Genomic DNA, 20982 nt, shown 5'->3' with positions numbered 1-20982 from the left:
ATATTTAAATATCAATTATAATACAAAAAATTATAAATCTTATTTCAATGAGAGTATTCTATAAAAAAGAAAAAGCGAAAATTCTAATATCGAAACGAATAAAGGTCAATATGTAACATACTTCATTAGCTTTTTATTGATGACATGTATAATACGTGCTCTAGACATACTGGTGTTTTTCGTTTAGTAAAAATAATTATAGCGGAAAACGGCGCAGAAAGTTTAATATCAAGTCGGCAATATAGTATACGACAATCACCACGACAAGGCGTTGATATGACGCTAGAACCATCTCCAAAATTTACATAAATCACATTTTTGAGTATAAAGTACTATCGATATTTATCATCATAGATAATATGATTAATCGATCGATTTAATTGACAATCAGTAAATGTAGGGTTATAAAAATTTACGTTAGGGCTTGGAGTTGCGCAAACTGGATATTTGATTCATGCTAGGTTCATCACACGAAGATTTGTTTGTTATAAAAAATTGAAAAAAATTGCAAAAACTTTTGTATGTATTGTAGGCTCTTTGGCACGATTATCCAGATCCATTTAACACTCCCTGATTGACTTCCGAATCTTAGTTATAGGGCTATCAAAAACTTATCTTCCTAATGTGCAAAAGGGATTTTTATGATATACTTTTCGTTCATGCTGTGTATTGACATATACGCATTTATCCTATCTTGATATTTGTTTATGTATTCTCGTCATAACTCGAATCATCCCGTTTTGAAATTTTGCAAAATCTCATTAAAAAAGGAATGTCGAAGTATCTATCTATTCGTGTGTATAAATTGCAGTTTTCTACCATTTTTATAAAATAGCAGTTCTAAAAACGGAACAATCCGAGATTACGCTATTGTAGTCGGAACGATCTCAACTTCTTGAGATGTATCGCTTAGCATTAAAGTAGCGGTGGTCTGTTGTCGTGAATTCTGGTCGATACCTCTGCTACCTGGTGGAACGTACGTCCACCATGCTAAGAAGAAGAAAAGAAGCGAGGCTGCCTTTCCGATAAATGCCAACGCGAGCATATACCTGAAAAATACATATTTAACGAACTTGTGCCTCAAAGACCTCAAAAACCTTGAGATTAACTCGTTCGACACGATCACGTGTAAAATTTGCCAACCTGCTCATATAGTAATTGTCATACACGAGACACGCTCCTCTGCCATCGCACGTCTCGTTCCATAAGATACACGTATCGTCTATAAGAGCGCCAAATACCATGGGTGCCGGTATTGTTCCCAAAATACGAACTTTGATCCATTGTATGCCTAGAGCGAAGGATCTCTGATCGTCGCGCACGACCCTCAGTGTGGACGAAAGTGCCGGCATCGTGCAGAGGAAAGTCATGAACATGTTGCAAAATGCCAGAATGATAAACAGCCACAGGTATGAGCACGTGCTTCCGCAGGTAGTGTTGACAGCTTCGTATTGGACAATGTTGCCAGTATTTTCGCTTGTTAAATTCATCGCCGGTGCGTGTATACAGCTACAATCCGAATATACCTAGAAAAAGGGACGTCATAACATTTAGCATACGATTATCATTATATTAATATTATATTATTATTATATTATATTATTATTATGTTGTATATTATATTATTATTATGTTGTTGTCATTATTATCATTATTTTCACAATATTTATCATACGATATATTTAATATATTAAAAAATATAATTATACCTTGACATTGTTTATCGGTGTTTCTCGGTAACATCCGGCATGACAGGGCGAATAATATGTGACCCCATCCACGCCGCATATAGGATCGAATTGCGATCTGGAGCATCCACAGCCGTTGTTACAAGTGTTTTCAAGAGATAACGCGATCTTCCTGTAATAATGAGATGATATTTTTTATGTGATAGATATAGATGCAATTTAATGAGCCAATATATTAACGATATGCTAATCTATCGTCGTAAATCTGTCAATTGTCACAAACCTTGTGATGTTTTGATAAGGTACGGTCAATCCAGCGAAATCCAAGTTCGGACAATTCAGAGCGAAACACAGTGTAAACGCGATGCAGGCGGATGTAGCCAGCAAACAAAATTTTAAAATACCAGAACAGGACAAGTTGAACCGTTTTATCAGATAACCGCCGAGAAAAGTACCGCCGCCACCTGCTGGTACAGTCACCAATCCTGAAAATGAAAAAAAAAAAAAAATGCTGTTTTTTTTAGCATAAACCGCACAGCAATAATTAATAAACGTTTCATCAATTGGCGTTTAAACGTTCCTTTACTACGCATTGTTCTTTTTTTTCTATCGAATCATCTACATAATATGGAAATGATTCCGAAAATTCATGCCGAACGTATTATGATAGATTACTTGAATTGTGACATTATTCACCCATTAGCAACGCCGCCGAACTGGCACTGACGCTAAATTGATTTTCAATCAGTTTCGGTAGGAAGGCAGCAAATCCGGCGATCAGCAAGCCTTCGCTGGCACCTGCCAGGTTCAACATAAAAAATGCCGGATTTCCGAGTAGTTCGGTCAAAGCGCGTGGTAGCTCTCGTATCTTGGAGAACGCTTCCCCCGTTCCCGCGGTGGTAGATCGAGTCGATTTCTCGTGTGCCTCTGACACCTTATCTTTGGCTAATTCCTCCGAACCTATTCATAAGCATTTTCTTTATAGAGTTTCATTCGTTTATACGTTTACTAAAAGTATCTATCTTAAATCTTCAATTGTGTTTCATGATTATTATTATTTTATCTAGAAAGAATTGTCATACCGGGTAAGACTGCCGGAAATGCCAAGACAGGTACCGCGATGATGAAGCATATGACAGCCGCTGCCAGAAAACCGATCCACCATGCACCAATCCAGACATTACTATCGGAAGTTAATCCAATCCTAAAATTCAACGGTTCCAGGATGTAATAGATTCGGTGAAGAGTATTGGCAAGTCTTATCTTCCAAAATAAATTTAGAATTCGCTCTAATTAGATTTCGATGCTGTATTTAGAGTCCTTCCTTTTATAACGGTAATGGATATAAGAAGTATGTAAAACCGAAAGTGGAACATGAAGATTGAACAGGATTAATTTCTTTGATTTTTATCGTCAGTTAAATCGCAAAAAAAAATATCTGACCCATTCTTATATTCGGAAAAAGAAATGATTTGTCAGAAAAAGATGCACATGTAAAAGATTATTTCAGCGTATTTTCATTTAAATTTTAATTTGGAAATTCTAATAATTTTAAATGTAATTAAAAATCCTCGATTAGTAAAGCTTTACGTAATTTTTTTGACTAATTGAGATACAGCAAATATCCTTTTCACTTCCAGATTAATGATAAAGTCATTTAATTAAACACTAACAATTTACCAAACCTTAATGCAAAAATAACGTATAATTATCAAGTGATTGAAATTGTATATATATATATATATATATATATATATATATATATATATAATTCTGTAAGATAATAAATTTTAAAAAATAAAAATTTACGCGAATCATACTGTTCACATAAATATTAACAATAATAATAATAAATAACAAAGAATAATTATTAAATATTTCGATATTAAATATTAATAAATTTTTAGTTGAGCGTTTTATTTGATTTAGAAAAATCATAAAAATATATTATTTTTTAAAAAAATGTGAAAAAAATCTCTAAAATTGAGAATTTACACATATATTTGGGAAGGAACTGATACTTCGTCTTACAAAACAAAATTTACACGTTTGAAACGAAACATTACTAAAGAAACGGCACACAAGCAAAGCTATAATGTAACTTATCGCAGGAGAGAATTTGAAAGTGAGAAAGCGGAAAAGTGCACGTAGAGAAGTCATTTATTTCAACCGGCTTGAGTCCAACTGCATTTGCCGCTGCATCTCCGGGAAAACTTTTCATTTACCTGCAAAATTAAATGCGGCGCATGCACGAACGACTTTTACGTGTAACAGTACATAGAGAGAGTACGCATTACGCGAATAATTTTGTTTTATTCCTATGCCTTTTATCTTGAGAAACTCGTTTCTCGTGTAACAGAAAGGGTGTAATTGCAACCGCAAAATTGTCATTGTTGCATCAAGATTTATTTTTATTTTATTCATTCTTATTTCGTATAAATGGTATCTATAGAGAATTTTTGAAATGATAATTCGATATGAAAAATAAATGACCGGAACTACTTTTTAAAATCAGTTTAGATACTTAAATAAACTTTTTCAAAGATATCTTTAGAAAATATCGATTTTCTATTGGACTGACACAGAGAGAGAGAGAGAGAGAGAGAGAGAGAGAGAGAGGGGGTGAAGAAGAAGAGAAAAAATATGTGAAAAAAATCGTCTCTTCGACTAACGATTAATTTAATTTTCACGGTACAGAGTGACTCAACGGTCGATGAAGGGGTGCGTGTAGTAGGGGAGGGTCCACGGGGAGACGCGTAGACAAATGGAACTTGATTGTGTCCTAAGTGCTAGGGGATGAACCAACAGTTTTGAAGGGTAATACGGCGTCATCGTCAAACATTGATTCACCACTTGACATTTTCCCCACAGGATATATTGTATATCAGTGGAGAGCACTATTACACGCACTATTAATCTCGGCCCATTATACGCTCTAATGATCCTACGGAATATTTTTAACAGCAGTAGCGCATTGAAGAAGCACATCTTTGCGTTTTTACTCCACCTCTTTGAGATGGATATTTTTTTCGAGCGTCAAATATATTGATTTGTGCGGGTAAAGCCAAACATCGTTACATCGTTTAATCGTTGCACTTGAAAATTAGAATTGAATCGAATCAAAGCCAATCGAGTATGCATGTTTTGCTCGTGCCATTTAATTGACGCTTTATATATTATTGAGAGATCGCTTTACCGTCGATATCAAATTTCCTACAAATAACCAACATATGTACGTCACTCGAACGTTAGTGACAAAATGACGAATATATGCATTTGCATACTATCAGATCCGGTGGAGTTATTCCATTCGAAACCGCACGTTCTACGTGTACTATCGTTGTCCATATATTTATATATATATATATATATATATATATATATATATATATAAAATACACACACACACACACACACACACACACACACACACACACACATACGAGCACGTACACATGTACGTTCCGTCAGACAGATAGGCGCGAACGACCGATAAATCCTCGCGAGAATTTAATAAAGTTGCCGCCGACGCGCGACTAAACGTTTCCGCGTGTTATCAGGGAAAAAAAAGTGGAAAATGCGTTTAACGTGACAACAGGAAGAGACGAATTCCAATGACAGATCCGTCACACATTTTTCCCTGTCTTCGTTTAACGGCTATACTCTATAATTGCACTTTGGAAATGAAATATTAAACTTATCTCACTTTTTGAAAAGATAATATATCTGATGTGCTTGCTTTTAAAAAAAAGATAATGCACTTTTGTGTGTGCTTTTGTACGAACCCGTATATGTGTGATGCCTGTCCATTTAAAATATTTAAATACTCACGTTGAGGAATCCACCGTAAGAAAGTCTGTGTAAATTTTCAGTAGCTCGCCACCGACAACGTAGCCTAACGCAGGTCCTATTATGGCCATGGTGTAGTAAACACCTAAGACAACATTTTTCATTCGTCTATTAAAATGGATAAAAAAGAAATTATTAAATTTTGTTTTTTCAAAATTTTCAAAAATAAATTAAATGATTTCAAATTGATATTTAAAATTTCCAAGAAATTAAATAAACCAAATGGTCATTAAATTCTTGCAATAATAAATATATTAATTTTATACACATATATCTATTGTTGACTTTTACTAATACACTAATTGTAATTAATGACCTTTACTAATTGTACACTAATTGTAATTAATACTTGATATCGATTGAGTTTAAATTTATTTCTATTATTATAGAAAAAAATCAATATATATTTATATGCGCTGCGAGATTGCGTCGCTTACCTAAATATACTGAGGACATCTTTTTCGAAACATTTTCGTCTAAATACGTAACCCCGAGTGTATAAAAGGGTGTCGCACCGGCGCCATGTAACAGCTGAGCTACCAGAAATATGGTTAAGTACACGCCACTGTAAGGCTCTAGCTCCGCTTGAACGGTAGATTGATCCGTGCAGGATATCTGAGTGGCCGAAATAATGATAAATCTGGCGTCGCCGGTTCACTAGGCAAACTACGTAAATAGGAGTGGAAATCGAGAAAAGCACGGAATTACAAACAAGTTTCGATTAGTCACGCACGCTTTAATTACGCATTGTGTTTATTGTCGCATAATCATGATGTAAATTTTGTTTAGAATTTAACGGAAATTCAATATGCTCGATGTGATATAACCGTGTGTTATTGGAAGGCGTTACGGACAAAGCGATTTTTTTTTCTGATTAAATTTATCACATATTGTGATGACAAACCGGATATGTAAATGAAGAATTTTAACGCGATTCTGTGGCAACTTAATGGCTTGGCTGCTTACCGAATGGCTCGATATATTGCTGACACTTTGGCATACATTTTCTGTTTGCTGACCTCCTCTATATGGTCCGGCAAGATAATGTGGAGATGCAAACAGCAAGCTACCTATACCTAAGACTAGAATTCCTATGCCGATATACCTATGACATTTCAAAATATCTGATTAAAGCAGGCTGGATTTAAAAATTAAACATGGGCGACTCTTAAATTATTTAAAACCGAATCGAATAAAAATAAGAGACATATATATTATTTGACAGATTCTTTTATATATATATATTTTAATCTAAATAAAATTTCGAAAAAAAGAGCAGTTGTCTTTGGCCGTGTTTCTATATTCAACGAAGTTAAAAATCTCCACAAGACTATCGATTGTCGATTACGCAGACGAGGGTCTGGAGGCGTCGCCGTAGCAAAGAAACGGGATGGAGATTAACGTCGGACGGACTGACATTAGGATTAATATTTATGAGAATCGTCGTGCAGAAACGATATCGGTATTAATATTAATGCCTGACGAAGATCACGGTGTGACGACATATACACGTGCGTACCTTGGTTTCGATGCCTTCGCACGGCCACCGAGATAGCTTACTGGTACGAGAAGAAAGAAGCTAGCTATATCGTAGCCGCCCGCTATCAAACCGGTCTCCGATGATTTCAGTCCGAATCTCCTTTCTATCGTCGTGATGACGACATTTACAAAACCATTCACGACCATTCCTAGAACAATGAAAACAGTTGCGTACGTGTGTGCGCGCGCGCGCGCGCGCGCGTGTGTGTGTGTGTGTGTGTGTGTGTATGTGTAAGTCCCGCGACTCCATTTGTAATCTATACAGCATCAACTTTACAATATTTGTTCAAAATCGACAGCTCGCTTTACGACCGAAAGATAATTTTGCCGTCGAAAGATTTTAATTACAAATACCATTATCGCGAATACCACTTTTTAATAAATATAAAATATTCTATCGTCGCATGATGATATTTTTGCACATTATATTGGAAATTTCATGATGTTATAATGCATGTGTGTTTGTGTTAACTTCTCTCGCGTTACGGGAATAAATGGCTCTCTTAAGATGCATCTGGTAGATATATTCTAATTCCAAAAAAAAAAAAAAACCACGTCTAACGAAGAAAGAAAAGAGTATGTCTCTTCATGTCGTTCAAAGTTTTATGGAAAATAACTTCTTGACAAATTTATATGTTTTTTCTAATAATTTATCGATTCGCTGATTCTGATGAATAAAATTTTCTCTCTCTTTGATCGAGGTACTACTTTTTTATTTTTGTAAATGCAAACTGTAGACATCAATCGTAATATTTCTCGTAATATTTATCGACAAACATCAGGCACTTATTTTTAGTAAAAGTTTGAGTGAAAGTTACTTCCCCTCGAAGTTACAGTCAAACATACAACTATTAGCTATCGCTCATGCGATAACAACGTGTCACTATCAAAATAATACATATCTATAAAGATATTTATAAAGATAGAAGATTTGATCCGATCTTTACAACGCGGTACGCGAGGCAATGAGAGAGAGAGAGTTAGTATAAAAATACACGCATTCTGAAATACCACCCACCCAGTTTAATCTCGATTGATCAAAAGAAAGCTTAACGCTTTACGCACCGATTGCCAATTGCAAACGCGAAAGGAGAAACCGACAAAATATATGAAATAAATATCAACCTCACATTAATCAAGTGGTATCTTCACTGGGTCTTTTTACTAAAAAAAATCTCGCTTCAGGCGGCGCTAATAGACTTATTGATAAATTTTCGCGATAAAGCTCGCGCTGGGTGATCTCTGCACGACGAAAAGCCATTAAACTACGTACCTTGCATAGCCCCGGCCCAGCATAACCAGAACAGCGCCCATTTCGCGGTGCGAAATTTCTGCAAGTAAATTGGCCTGAACCAGAACCAACCGCATTTCAGATTGTCCGCGGTCCTATCCGTCTCCTTCGGAATTTCCGGCTTTATTTCCGGTTTTCTCGGGCCATCCCCAAACTGTTCCGGGAAGCTAGACAGGGTCTCGTGCATGTCCGGCATTCCCGACTGTAAATTAACGTCAAACAAGGATTCATCTCTATCATACGGAATGTAAATAATGCACGTTGCACATCGTATTTCACTTTCAACGCACGCCGATATATATTCTCCGTGTAAATCTTATATAAAATACCATGTAAAATAAATACGGTGTGAAGCGGCAAAAGTACGGCAATAATAAATTCAAGCGAGCTCGCGCACAGTGCGCGCGAGACGATATGATTGGCTCTAACAATAAATAGAAGAGAGAATATGTCGCAATCTATATGACCTACGGTCTCTCCCGAATGATAGTCGTCTACATGCGTTTCGTTTCATATTTGATGGTTGCAAACCAAATATTAACCGTTCACGTTTCCCTTTCCCTTTCTCTTCAATTTGCCCATCGTATCGCGACAGATATATTAAAAAGCATAAAAATTAATTATACAATGTACGTATAAGTAATACTCACGCTGAATGTAAATTTGTCCCTCATAGTTATCGATAATTTCCAAAAGGCGAGATAAAAAAATCTATATAATTTCCGCTTAATTTCCGCCAATTTTTTTTTTTTTTTTTTTTTTACTTTAAATCCGTTGACGATAATCGATGGCAAAAATGTAATAAACATTTACTACTGAAACGTTATACTAAAACATCGAGTCGTATTGACAGACATAAATCGTTTCCACTTAATCGATCAGAGATTACGACTTCCGTGAATTTTTTCCGTTTTGAAAAAGAAAAGATCAGATAAGGACGTAACTTTGGACTGATAAGTTTTATCAAATTAACAGAGACAGACAGTCAGACGCGATACATTAGTTACTTCTGACTTTTCAAAGTCGAAGAATTTGCACTTCTTGATTCGATAATAAATATTATCGTCCGCGAAGCGCTATTTCCGCTTTCCGCTTTGCATCTCCTTCTTTTCTCCTCCAGGTTTCTTCTCTCTTTCCTTTCTTCCCCTTCTCTTTTTCAACAATTTCTATCTATGTAAAGCTTTAATCACAATTTTCTCGACCGGCACAAATCCGTCAATAATGAGGTATACATCATTCAGTCAAATTGCATCGCGCAGATCGCGCTCCGTCTCATTCGAACTCAACAAACTTTGACTCCGCGCGATCAAAAGTCGCCGGTGACGCGTTTCCCGATGCGTTATCGGCGAGATCGCAAATCTGTCTTTTGCGCCGCATTTTATCGCTGTAATACGATGCACGCTCCGATTTATTTCTCCCGTTTGTCTCGTCGGTACCAGTTATTGCTTTCGTTCCACGGCGATTTGTCGCGCGGTAATGATACTCCGTTTCGTTTTCATCGTAAAAGTTTCTCAAGTGCCGGCAAGTCGTACGCGGACGTTCAGTTCCACCCGCGCGTCTTTCACGTTCGCGTTCATATTCAATCGCGTCAAGTAAATCTGCTGAGAAACATCGTAAACCGGCTGAGAGCGCGCGTCGCACGCGACTGAAGTCCGCACCCGCGCTTCAAGCTCGCGCTCGCGCTCCTGTGCCCTCTCACAGTTTTCCCCGTAGAATTTAAACACGGTATAGACACCTCTCGCCCAACCCCTCTCTTTCTCCCCCCCCCTCTCTCTCTCTCTCTCTCTCTCTCTCTCTCTCTCTCTCTCTCTCTCTCTCTCTCTTCCTCCCTCCCCCTTTCCTTCCTCCTCCTCTTTCTCTCTTTCCCTCTCCTCCCTCTGCTATCAACCCACCACCGGCGCTTTTATCACAGACATACCTTTTCTCCTTCCATCATCCTCCTTCTTTCTCTCTTCTTCTCTCCTATCGTTATTTCCCACTTAGACTCTCCCCTCTCTCTTTCTCTCACTAAACTCTCCTCCGATCCGCTATAAACCCATCCCTACTAGCTGTTGCTTCGCCATCAAGACGTACGAGCTACCCGATTCCACCCGTCATTTAAATGTGATCAAGTTTATTGGCTTTTGCGGGAATTTATGCACCTCGCGTAATAACGTAAAGTTCCTTGGGCGAAGCTCGAGCCGACTAATAAGCGCTTGACGTATGTATTCATGAGCATCGACATCGTTACCCGCGCTTGCTCGCGATGTTTTAGCCGCTAATTAACGAACACTCGTTATCAACTTGGACTCTTTAGAAAGAGATAACAATACTTCTTTCACGACATGTCATTGTTTTATCAGTATTAATGTTGTTGTAAAAACAGACAGATGAAGCATAAAATTGTTATTTACACCATCATTTACACATTTATCTACTCGATTAAAACTGCAATATCTGTAAATGTTTTCATGTCTATAGCATAGCTTTGTTAAGCATACAGGTGTTCAAAATTATGCTTATCAATATCTCTTAGGTTTAAAAAAGAAATCGCTATAAATTTAAGGATTAATAATTCATAAAATTTATAAAATCGACAACATTATCAACTTGGCTGAAAAAATTTGCACTCGTTTCTACGCGATTATTACTGCTTTAGATTTGATAAATACGTTTTATAGATTACAAATAAAACAACTAATATCTAATTTCTATTAACGTAGATTTTGAATTAGAATTGAGTTAGAATTTTAATCTCGATTTAATTTACTCTTTAGCTTTCTCTAGTTTTTAAAAAATGATAAAGAGTAGGTTAAATGAAAATTAAAGTTAATTTGGTATGTAGGTAAAAATGGATATAAGAACGAATATCTAATAAACGCAGATTTATATACGTGATAAAATACAATACATAAATCTAAGAAGATAAATTGGAAAACGCGAACAAGACAACGATTAGAAAAATTTTCATTATTCTCGTGTCTAATGTCAAAATTTCTAAAGAGAGCATGAGAGGTAGAAAAATGAAAGACAAACGTAGGTCAGGTCAGATATATCAAACATCGTGGACGTGTCTGAATTTATGGTAGCAATAACGCCGGTTCGTAGAGGCGAGAAGATCGAAATAAATCACTATGATAATATCGCCTCTTAAAGAGGCTAGCGCAAAATACAGATCGTTGAGCGCAACGGGAATATCCTCGCGTTCGTATGAAATTGAACTATCTAACTCCTGCGATCGATACAGGAGGTCGGTGGTCGGTGGTAAAAAAAAAAAGGTGGTGAAACAACAACAACGGGATCGCGTTGTTGTTTTAAATCAGGAATTATGCGAGCGTAGGAATGTAATGAAGGTATTCGCTCCTGCACACGGAGAGGCGGCTATTTACCGTATCAAATTAAATATCACGTCCATCTGTCCTCGCGGACAGTGATCATTCGCTCGGTGAGGATGGCGTATCACCGAAAAATAGGAAAAAAAGGAAAAAAGGAAGAAAAGAGAGCCACATTATGCGCGATACATGCATACATACGTGGAGTGGCATATGTTACACAATGTAAACGGCCAAGCAAACCGAGATCACGCATGTTGCACGCGGCGAAGGGGGATGAGGGAACGAGGGAGAAAATAAATACTCTTTCGGGGACCATCGCGGCACACGTTGCACAATCCACGCGACCGCTTCGACATAAATTTCGTGGATTTAATAAAGATTCATAGCTTCCGCTTGCAGAGAGGCTTGCCGCGTGTACGGGTATGGGTTTGCTCGTCGAAAAGACGAGCGAGCGGACGTCGTCTCTTATGCGATCGTTTCACCCCATAGGCGTCGAGTTTTCCTACAAAATTTATGCGCCGTGCTAAACGTTTCAAGATCAGATTCTTTATGTAGGAATTTTAAGTAGTTTCATCGTCGAGAGACGATGTTCATCTTCGATTGCGGAGAATTACTCAAGAACGCGAAGACATAATTTTTACGGGAAAAAAAAAAAAAAAAAAAAATATTTAAATAAATCTGTGACTGTAATGTGCAATTTTTTTATTCGAACAGGATGTCGTGACGCCTATGGTAATAGACAAACAACGACTTACGTCAATGCTCAAAGACGTGGGCGAACACGAGTGAATTACACAATGCAATTGGAAAAAGGAAGCTTTTAATAATCTTATAATTTATTCGAACCGCACGTAGCAGTATTTCATATGTAACAATAACAAAAACAAACATAAATAAAAAGAGTAAGAAGGATTGTACCTTAGCAACGGACAACACACCAACCGACAATTCTGATGTTGCACACGAAATCTTGTCACGTATAAAACTTATGCGTTTTGTTTCTCCTCGTTGCTTTCGCACGCACGGAAGTCATTCGGTGTGCCTGCACCTTTTGATACGCGCATCGCGGATCTCTTTAATCCTCTCATACGAATGCGAGTCACGGCATGTGTAAAACTTACGCTGACTGGAAAATCTACGAATGATCGGTCCATACATTCTTCGCGTTGCCGGTGACTGACATTAGTCACGATTCATAATCGATTCGTTCATGAATCAAAAACGAAGATCTTCACGCGTAAAATGTTTTTTTTTTTCCCCCTTTACGATATTTATCCATCGAGAGAAGCAACGCGGTGATTTCTGTATAGTACTTCGGGTATATAATAAAATATATTTTCGTGGCATCCCTTTCTCGGGACGCCATTTGGTCCTCTCTCGTTCGAAATGGAAACGAGTGTCTCCAAAGAGCTTTGTGCGCCTCCTCCGTCACGTTCGATATTTCGTGCAGTCTTTTATGCCGCCACACGTTTCCTTCCGAGGCGAGGATTTCTCGGCGGCGAAAGAGCCGGTAGGCCGTTTTGCAGTGCGCGACATAAAGCGCGTTGTTTGCCGCAGTAGATAGATTTCCTCCGCGTTTTTATTTTTAGTTCGAAACGTTATTTTTCAGCTGAAAATACGCGTATGGCACGGACAGGTTAACGCGTGAGAAAATTTTATATACTTTTTTTTTTTTTTTTTAATTGTCGCACCGACCATATTTATTTATCGAATTTTACATAATCGAGCATAGAAAATTTTTTAAAGATAAACTTATAGGGGAATAAATATGAATAATTTTATAATTAACGTAATCATATATGACTCGCATTCTTGAATGCGGCGATGAGATAGAAAGTTGGTGGAAAGTCCATCTCTCTCATCAATGGGTAACTTTCGCAACAGCGTTTACAGTACCCGTGACCGATGCATTCCTAACAACTATATTCAGGAGTAACTCGATTTACGGGCGTGTGCAAGGTGAATATGCCAAACAGCTTGTTAATGCAAATCAAATGGCACTCAACCGACGAATAGACATTTCGTGAAGCAGATGCCAATTATTTACGTTCATTCCTCTTCCGTTCTCATCTACTTTCTCCGATATTGGCACGCGATATTGATAACGAATATAAAACAAGCATTTCTTCATCGCGTTTCAAATTCTATCACGTGACTTTACTTAAATATACAAATATGCAAAGAATGTGTAGTATTCATATTAGATAAATTTATGATATTATACACATTTACATGTGTTTAATGCTTAAAACGGCCAATTTGTAATCGATGGTTCTTAAACCCAATCATGTATTTACATTGTTCTCTTTTAAAACATTTTAAGAAACAATAACGGATGGCTGAAATTGTTTGAAAATTAGCTAAAATCATAATCTTGACAACATATATTTTTTATAAATACTTACGCTGATACTTTAAGAAAAAGAAATTTAAAATAAAATATTACCATTTTCTTTAATCGAAAAGAAACATCCAGTAATAAATTTAAAAATTAAATGAAATTTGAAATTTATTAAATAGAACAATGAAAAATTCGTACAAAAGATTCCAGCAACTTTTAAATAAGAGATTCTTATTTACAAGATGTTATTTGAAGAACTTATCTCTGTACAAATAAATGAAAATAATAACAGAGAGTCTCTATTTCATTTATTTCTTGTCATTATTCTTTTACAACAAAAAGATAACTAAATCTCACTGTCGGATTTCATATATATACATTTACATATACACACACACACACACACACACACACACACACACACACACACACACACACACACACACACATACCATCAACAAAAGTAACAGTATCTGTGTAATGAAACAGCGAGCATTATATATAATTATATCTTTTCATACACTAATATGTGTTTATAATGAATTATAATGGATAAAGTTTGCGGTACTGCACCGTAGTTAAGAGTACAAGTTATGTACTGTACTTTATTAAGTAAATGTCTCTTCATTATGTACTTCCACTCTAAAAATCATTATGTAAGAAATATGTTAAATAAAAATATGTATTATTTCTACATATTATATTTATGCAAATCGATTGATTATTTAAAATGAATTAAAATTCACAAGTCAACAACTACGCTCAATCTCTCCCTCCTTCCGACCCTCTCTCAGTCCAATCCTCCCTCCCTCCCTCCCTCCCTCCACCTCTCTTTCTCTTTCCATTCTTTGTTCTTTTTTACAATTTTTCGAGCACGGACCATTGAGTCAAACAATGTCGAAATATCTCGTCGTGATTTCTGTTTCGTGGCTTCCCTTTTTTCATCATTATTTTTTTCTTCAACATCTCTCTTCATGACTCGCGATGCTACTTCTCATAATTGCAGCGCAGTCGCACTCAGTCCGCTTTTTCAGGCTTTAAGCCGGCACAAAACCGTTTCGTTCATGCGAGCCATGTTAAAATAAGCATTACAATAGGAATGAAAAGCGAAATCGGGCTTAGCCTACCCTACCTATTCAAGAGCTTCGACAGACTTTTTGATCGAAGGAAAGCGACAAAAAAGGATACACTCTGTGTTTCAACTATTACTTTTAACTGTTACGCTAACATGCATTTTATTATGGAAAAATATATACGGAAAAGTCAATAAATAAATACGTATTTTGTAAACGTCTATCTTGTTTTACAAGCGTTTATTTCTGAAATTAATCGTTCAATCGGAAAAATTCCGGAGGCATCAACTGTAAATACCAGAAAAATATCTGCTAGCAAAACTAACTAACCCAAAGTCAATCAATTCACAGGGAAAACGGTTGTGAAAACAATATTCTGCATATACGAATACAAATCGAATGGAGAAATTTTTTTTTTGGAGAAGCATGCTTAACAGTTCAGCAAAAAAGGAAATAAAAATATTATTGTAAATTTTCGTCAAAATTATAGCAAATGCTAAATATTTAACTTTCCAATACCAACCAGTGCTTTAGCAAAAAAAAAAAAAGAAAAGGAGAATGTACGAGTAAAAAATACAATTAGGATAATCTGGCTTTCTACAGGATTCACATGTAAAGAGAGACTCGGATATATATTATTATATTATTTGTATGCAGAAAAGCGCGACAATATCTCGAACCTACCAACAGCTTCGCCTTACATATACTTATGCAAATTTTCAGAGTATGCGGATGCAAATTTTCGCAAACGTAAACACCGTTGGGGCAGGTAAAACGCGCTGGGTTACGGTAGTTGTTTATTCTTTCGAGACACCATGCGATAGGATACGGTAGCAAACTCCTGCCTTATCGTCCATAAGATTGAAATGAAGTTTAAGTTTATTAAAGAAAGAGCAAAGCATCGCTAGATCAAGAATAATGATACGTCTTTTTTTCAATGTAATATTGAAAATAATGTAATATTAAAAAAGAATTCACAGAAATTTCATCGATGCTTTAGAAAATAATGTTTACACATATCAATAAAAAAACTTGTATTAAGCTTAATAAATAATAATTGTGAGAAAATGATATAACATAAGTTAATATTTAAAAAAAGGTATTTGAAATAAAGAAAATTCAATCAACTAATCGAATTCTTTTGCACACATATATACACAAAACACACACACACACACACACACACACAGAAAGAGAGAGGGGAGCTGTATAGAATAAAATCATCCTTTCGATAGGCAAAAATAAAATTCACGTGAAAATACTATCATGCTGTTTCAATACAATTTGTCGAATGCGCATTACACTCTTAATCTCAGTACAATTATTTCTGATTCGTGAATATATTTTAAATTTGATATATAGAATTCTTATATTACGTTTCCTCTTGAAAGATGAAATTTTTCATTTATTCTCAAACTCAAAGTTACAAGTTTCTCAGATTTAAGACAAATTGTTTCTGATAGATATTCTTAAATATTCAGAATTACAAATTTGTGTCACAAATATGAATTTTTTACTTGAATTTAATAATTTTAAAAATTATCTTATCAAGTTTTGATATATAATTTCATAAATTTTCCTATATGAATCAAAAGAAATTAATCGTGAAATTTAACTTAACTTTGAAATGTACAGATAATGTCAAACAATAATGTCGACGTTAAAATATAAAACTATATTATTTTTATTATTTATTTTTTCCTGCGTAGTAACCTGTTAAATTTATAGAATTTATAATAAAATAGATAATTTTGTTTATTGATTTTATGTTTAGTTTATCTTTGAAAAATAATTAAGAGTGAAAAGTGATGCAACAATTAGAATCCAGATGAATCAGTCAATCTGCCTTCCGGGTATCATGTGGTCCGAGCATTTAAATTACTTTTACAACTACGCGAGATGCGTTTGAAATTCAATTATTTCAGTTTCAATCATTGCAAAAACTTTGCTTACGGACAAATTTCTTTATATTCATCAATATATACACATCGAGTATCCTAACAAAATATTATCTTTCTTTTTATTTCCCAAATTAAAAACATTCTAAAAAAACAAAATACTAATTCATAAGATAAGTTAATAATAGCCAACCATTAAAATCTGTCATATTGTAAAATGTATGAAACTTAATCGCTTAATATTGACTTACTGTTGGTTCAACATCGTCATAGGCGGGATTGTTTATTCCGGTCATGTTGTAATCTGCAAAATCATAAAAATTATTAATATATAAATAATAAACATGTAAAATAATTATGTATGTGTAAAACGTCGCGTATCTCATGAATCTTTCAATAATAAATTTTTTTGGTCAATTTAAAGTAACTTTTTCCTGAACAACAAATGATATTTTATATATATATATATATATTTTATATATATATATATATATATATATATATATATTTGTAATTATATAAATTTTGAACTGAAACTTTGTTAAATTTCACTTAAAATAAAAAATAAAAAGTATAGTTTTTATTTTTTAAAGTTTAATTTCTAAAAAAAAAATCTTTTTTTTCAACCGCTCATAACTCAAACAAATATTTTTAATATCTTGATATTCTAAAAAAAAGATAGCTTTCAAAATGATTAAAGTTATTATTAAAATGAGAAAGCAAATATTTTTTACTTGTCTTTATTTAAATGTCAAGAGTATATCTGTATGTTTTTGAATGTCACTGTAGTATCTTAGTAAGATGATCGTTGAAATAATGCGTAATAATGTTCAGAACAATCGAAGTAACAGGATAATGGACATCACGTTTTAAATTATTATGCACCCTGCGCGGAATGTGTCCAGACTTAATCTTTATATGAATCGAATCTAAGGTTTGTATGTAGTAGGTCACTGGTCGGAAAATTTTCAATTCCTGTACGTATGTCTTCTCGAAAGTTTAATTATATCATAAATGTGTGCTGGCAAATGGACCACATTTCAGCACAAACAACTGCTTACGATGACTTTCTACATTTTCATGCTCGGATTGATATTGTGGCAAACATGATTACGTTTTTCTACCTTCAATCAAATCAATCAAGGATCGTAAACCGAAGACTTTGAAACAAAGCACGATTTCTTCGTTAATGTTTTCACTTGTTCTACATGATTTATCGCATCATAGAAATATTGATTACAATCTTTGTTTGCTTTGTTTTATTTCAATCTTCTTTTGTTCTTTTCAATATGTACAAGTATATATTCTTGGTCTCTTTTAAGGAGACTTTTTTTTTAACAAAATGCTTTATTGTACCATTTAAAGGTAAACATCTTTTGTCTTCTATAATATTGATCCCTCATTCATCATCTTTCAGCATTCATATGCTTCTATCACAAAAGAGGACCAGTTCAGCCCAAAAAAGTCTTCACTTCTTTACAGGTCATGATCCTCCATACTTCATAATACTTAGGCATATCTTGCAGCATTGTAGATATCAAAAATATCAGCTTGAGAAAGGATAAAAAGATTTGCATTATTCCAATAATTTTGTCGAAAATTTTAAATAAAATTGCAAAAGCATCAAAATCTTTATAAAAATAGAATAGCGATAAATATACTTTTATGAAAATAAATATATTCAAAACGTTACATTTTTTCGTATGTTTTTTCATAATATTGATGTCTAATAATTAAAATTTTTACTGATTTATTATTTAGATTGATAACATCAAAAGAAAACACATAATGAAAATTCTTGCAAAATTAAAATGGAAATATTTTTTTAATAAAGCAAAGCATTTGCATAGAATAGACTTGTAAAACATATCGAAAATTCCCTTTTTGCTTCGATAATCAATAAGTAACTATATTTAAAATTCTATAATCAATAAGAAACAAATTAAATTCTAAAAGCAAAAAGTTGAAAAGTTTTCGATATATTTTGTAAATCTGTTCTATCGAATGTAAATATCGCTTTAATGAAAATATTTCTTTTTTTACATATTTTATAAGAATTTTTATATGCCTTCTAAAATCGTCAATACAAATAGCCATAGTGAATCAACAGGAAGTTTAAAATTATTAACAGGTATATATCTGTATATATATTAATGAACGATGATATAACTGATTAAAAAAAAAAATAATACACATTATTCGTCATTATGATTGCTTTCCTCGAACGATTAAAATGACTAAAAAAAAAAAAAATACTGCAACGTATTTCTTTTAAATTTACAATCAAAGAAAAATTGACAAAATTTGTGCTTTATCTTGAATGCATAATAGCACTTGTTCCAGTCTGCCGCAATGGCTATTCCGACAGAAGAAAATATTTTATAGGAATTGTTAGGAATTGTTCAACCATTGCTTAGCCATCGTTCCGTTTTTTCCTTTTTGATTTTGTAAAATAATACATAAAAAGTTGAAAAAATTGGAGGGAAAAAAAATGTGAGAATTGCTGTAAATCACGTGCCGTACCGCAATGGTTTTCTCGACTCGGCGACGCTAATTATATGAGTCTCGATGGATACTGACGGAGCTTCCGTTAATTAATTTGCGTCTGTCTGTATGTCTCTTTCGCATCGCTATATAATTAATTAACGTAACCGTAGGCTCACGAAGAAAACGAAGACGAGAAGTGATTATAGCTGTACTGGGTTGCAGTAGATGTGGCCATTTCCTTCCTTCCTACCAACACTCGGCTTGAAAAGCATACGTCTAAAGATGTTCATGTAAAACTCAAACCGAATCTATTTTACCGTATGTTATCAATATTCAGTCCTGGATCTTCGCTGATTAGATTAGTTCTAAATCATATGTCAACAGGGATCCATATTTATAATACTGTATCGCGCGGTGAATTTACAACGATTAATAACATTTAAATTTGTATTATATAATTTCATATTTTACTTGCCGTATTAAGAAATATCTAGAAGAGAATTTGGAATCCGGTACATAGAAAGTAAGGTTTCGTAATCCATGTCGATGCGACACAGCACATGATTACGTAAGTTTCATAACAGGTGATGTCCGATTACGACAGATTTTTATCCTCAGAAAGCAAAGAACTCGCGGTAACGCATCGCGTTTTACTTCGCATATGCTGATACAAACGGGACCATAAGTTCAAGACAACTACCTTGGACTCTTGCCAGCTAGATGTAATATAGTCTCAAGTCAGTGACTGGAGTCTTAGAGTGGGGCTTATGTTGTACTACATACAACTGGAGCATCATTCAAGCATGTTTAACATTTTTAATATGTATATCTCTCATGTATAACAGTCGATTAATTAATGTTAATATTACACTGATATTTATCATATAAAGCTTGATTATACATAAATTTTTACACATATATAAACTATACATAATATTAAAATTACATCCTTATATTTTTATTTAAACAATTATATTTATTTCAACAATTTATACATCCTAACATTCTGTGTAAAGCGTAAATAATCACTAATTTAATATCTAGCAAATTTAAAAATTTAGTAATAAATATATTTATTTTAGCTTATGATATTAAAAGGTTATTAATGTATCATGAAATTAATCTACATAAATTATATATAGAAGATGACATATTTAGAAGATGACATATTTATACATATTTAAAAGATAAAGTGAGTTTTATCTGTGATAAATGTGTGTTTTATCTGTCCTATTAACATTAATGTATAATTATGTTTATAAAGTGACTTGCAATTTTATATATATTTAGACGTCTGAATATATCTAAGGTCTATAATTACTTTGTAAATAGTTAATATTATTTTATATATATATATATATATATATATATATATATATTTAAAACAAGTTTTTCAGTAACTTTTTAAATCCTTTTGCTCATTTGTTGAAACTACTTTATCTCAATATATTTATGCATAAATTTAAATTATATTTATACTTGCCAGATTATTTAATATATAG

General features: G+C 34.1%; 1 protein-coding gene across 4 annotated transcripts; it reads right to left on the bottom strand.

Moving 5' to 3' along the window:
- Positions 1-113: 113 nt before the first annotated feature.
- Oatp26F (Organic anion transporting polypeptide 26F) lies at positions 114-20162 on the bottom strand. 4 transcript variants are annotated; one of them, XM_011631515.3, is made up of 13 exons: positions 19956-20162; positions 17245-17297; positions 8350-8569; positions 7057-7225; positions 6504-6642; positions 5975-6152; positions 5520-5622; positions 2771-2892; positions 2385-2648; positions 1972-2173; positions 1710-1860; positions 1144-1526; positions 114-1049 (listed from the first exon to the last, which is right to left on the bottom strand). In XM_011631515.3, exons 2-13 carry the CDS (start codon positions 17287-17289, stop codon positions 863-865), a joined length of 2163 nt encoding a protein of 720 aa, XP_011629817.1. In that variant the 5' UTR covers positions 17290-17297; positions 19956-20162; the 3' UTR covers positions 114-862. The 4 variants fall into 4 exon arrangements, with proteins under 4 accessions (XP_011629817.1, XP_088936980.1, XP_088936973.1 ...); XM_089080854.1 differs by lacking the exons at positions 7057-7225; positions 19956-20162 and having other exon boundaries at positions 17245-17275; XM_089080847.1 differs by lacking the exons at positions 8350-8569; positions 19956-20162 and having other exon boundaries at positions 17245-17267.
- Between the last annotated feature and the right edge of the window lie 820 nt (positions 20163-20982).

The sequence above is a fragment of the Pogonomyrmex barbatus genome, unplaced genomic scaffold (assembly GCF_055798465.1).
Source record: "Pogonomyrmex barbatus isolate J1 unplaced genomic scaffold, ASM5579846v1 scaffold1, whole genome shotgun sequence".
Classification (NCBI taxonomy): Eukaryota; Metazoa; Arthropoda; class Insecta; order Hymenoptera; family Formicidae; genus Pogonomyrmex; species Pogonomyrmex barbatus.
Note: the sequence above shows the minus strand (reverse complement) of the source record. Positions and strands in the feature narration are given on the sequence as shown.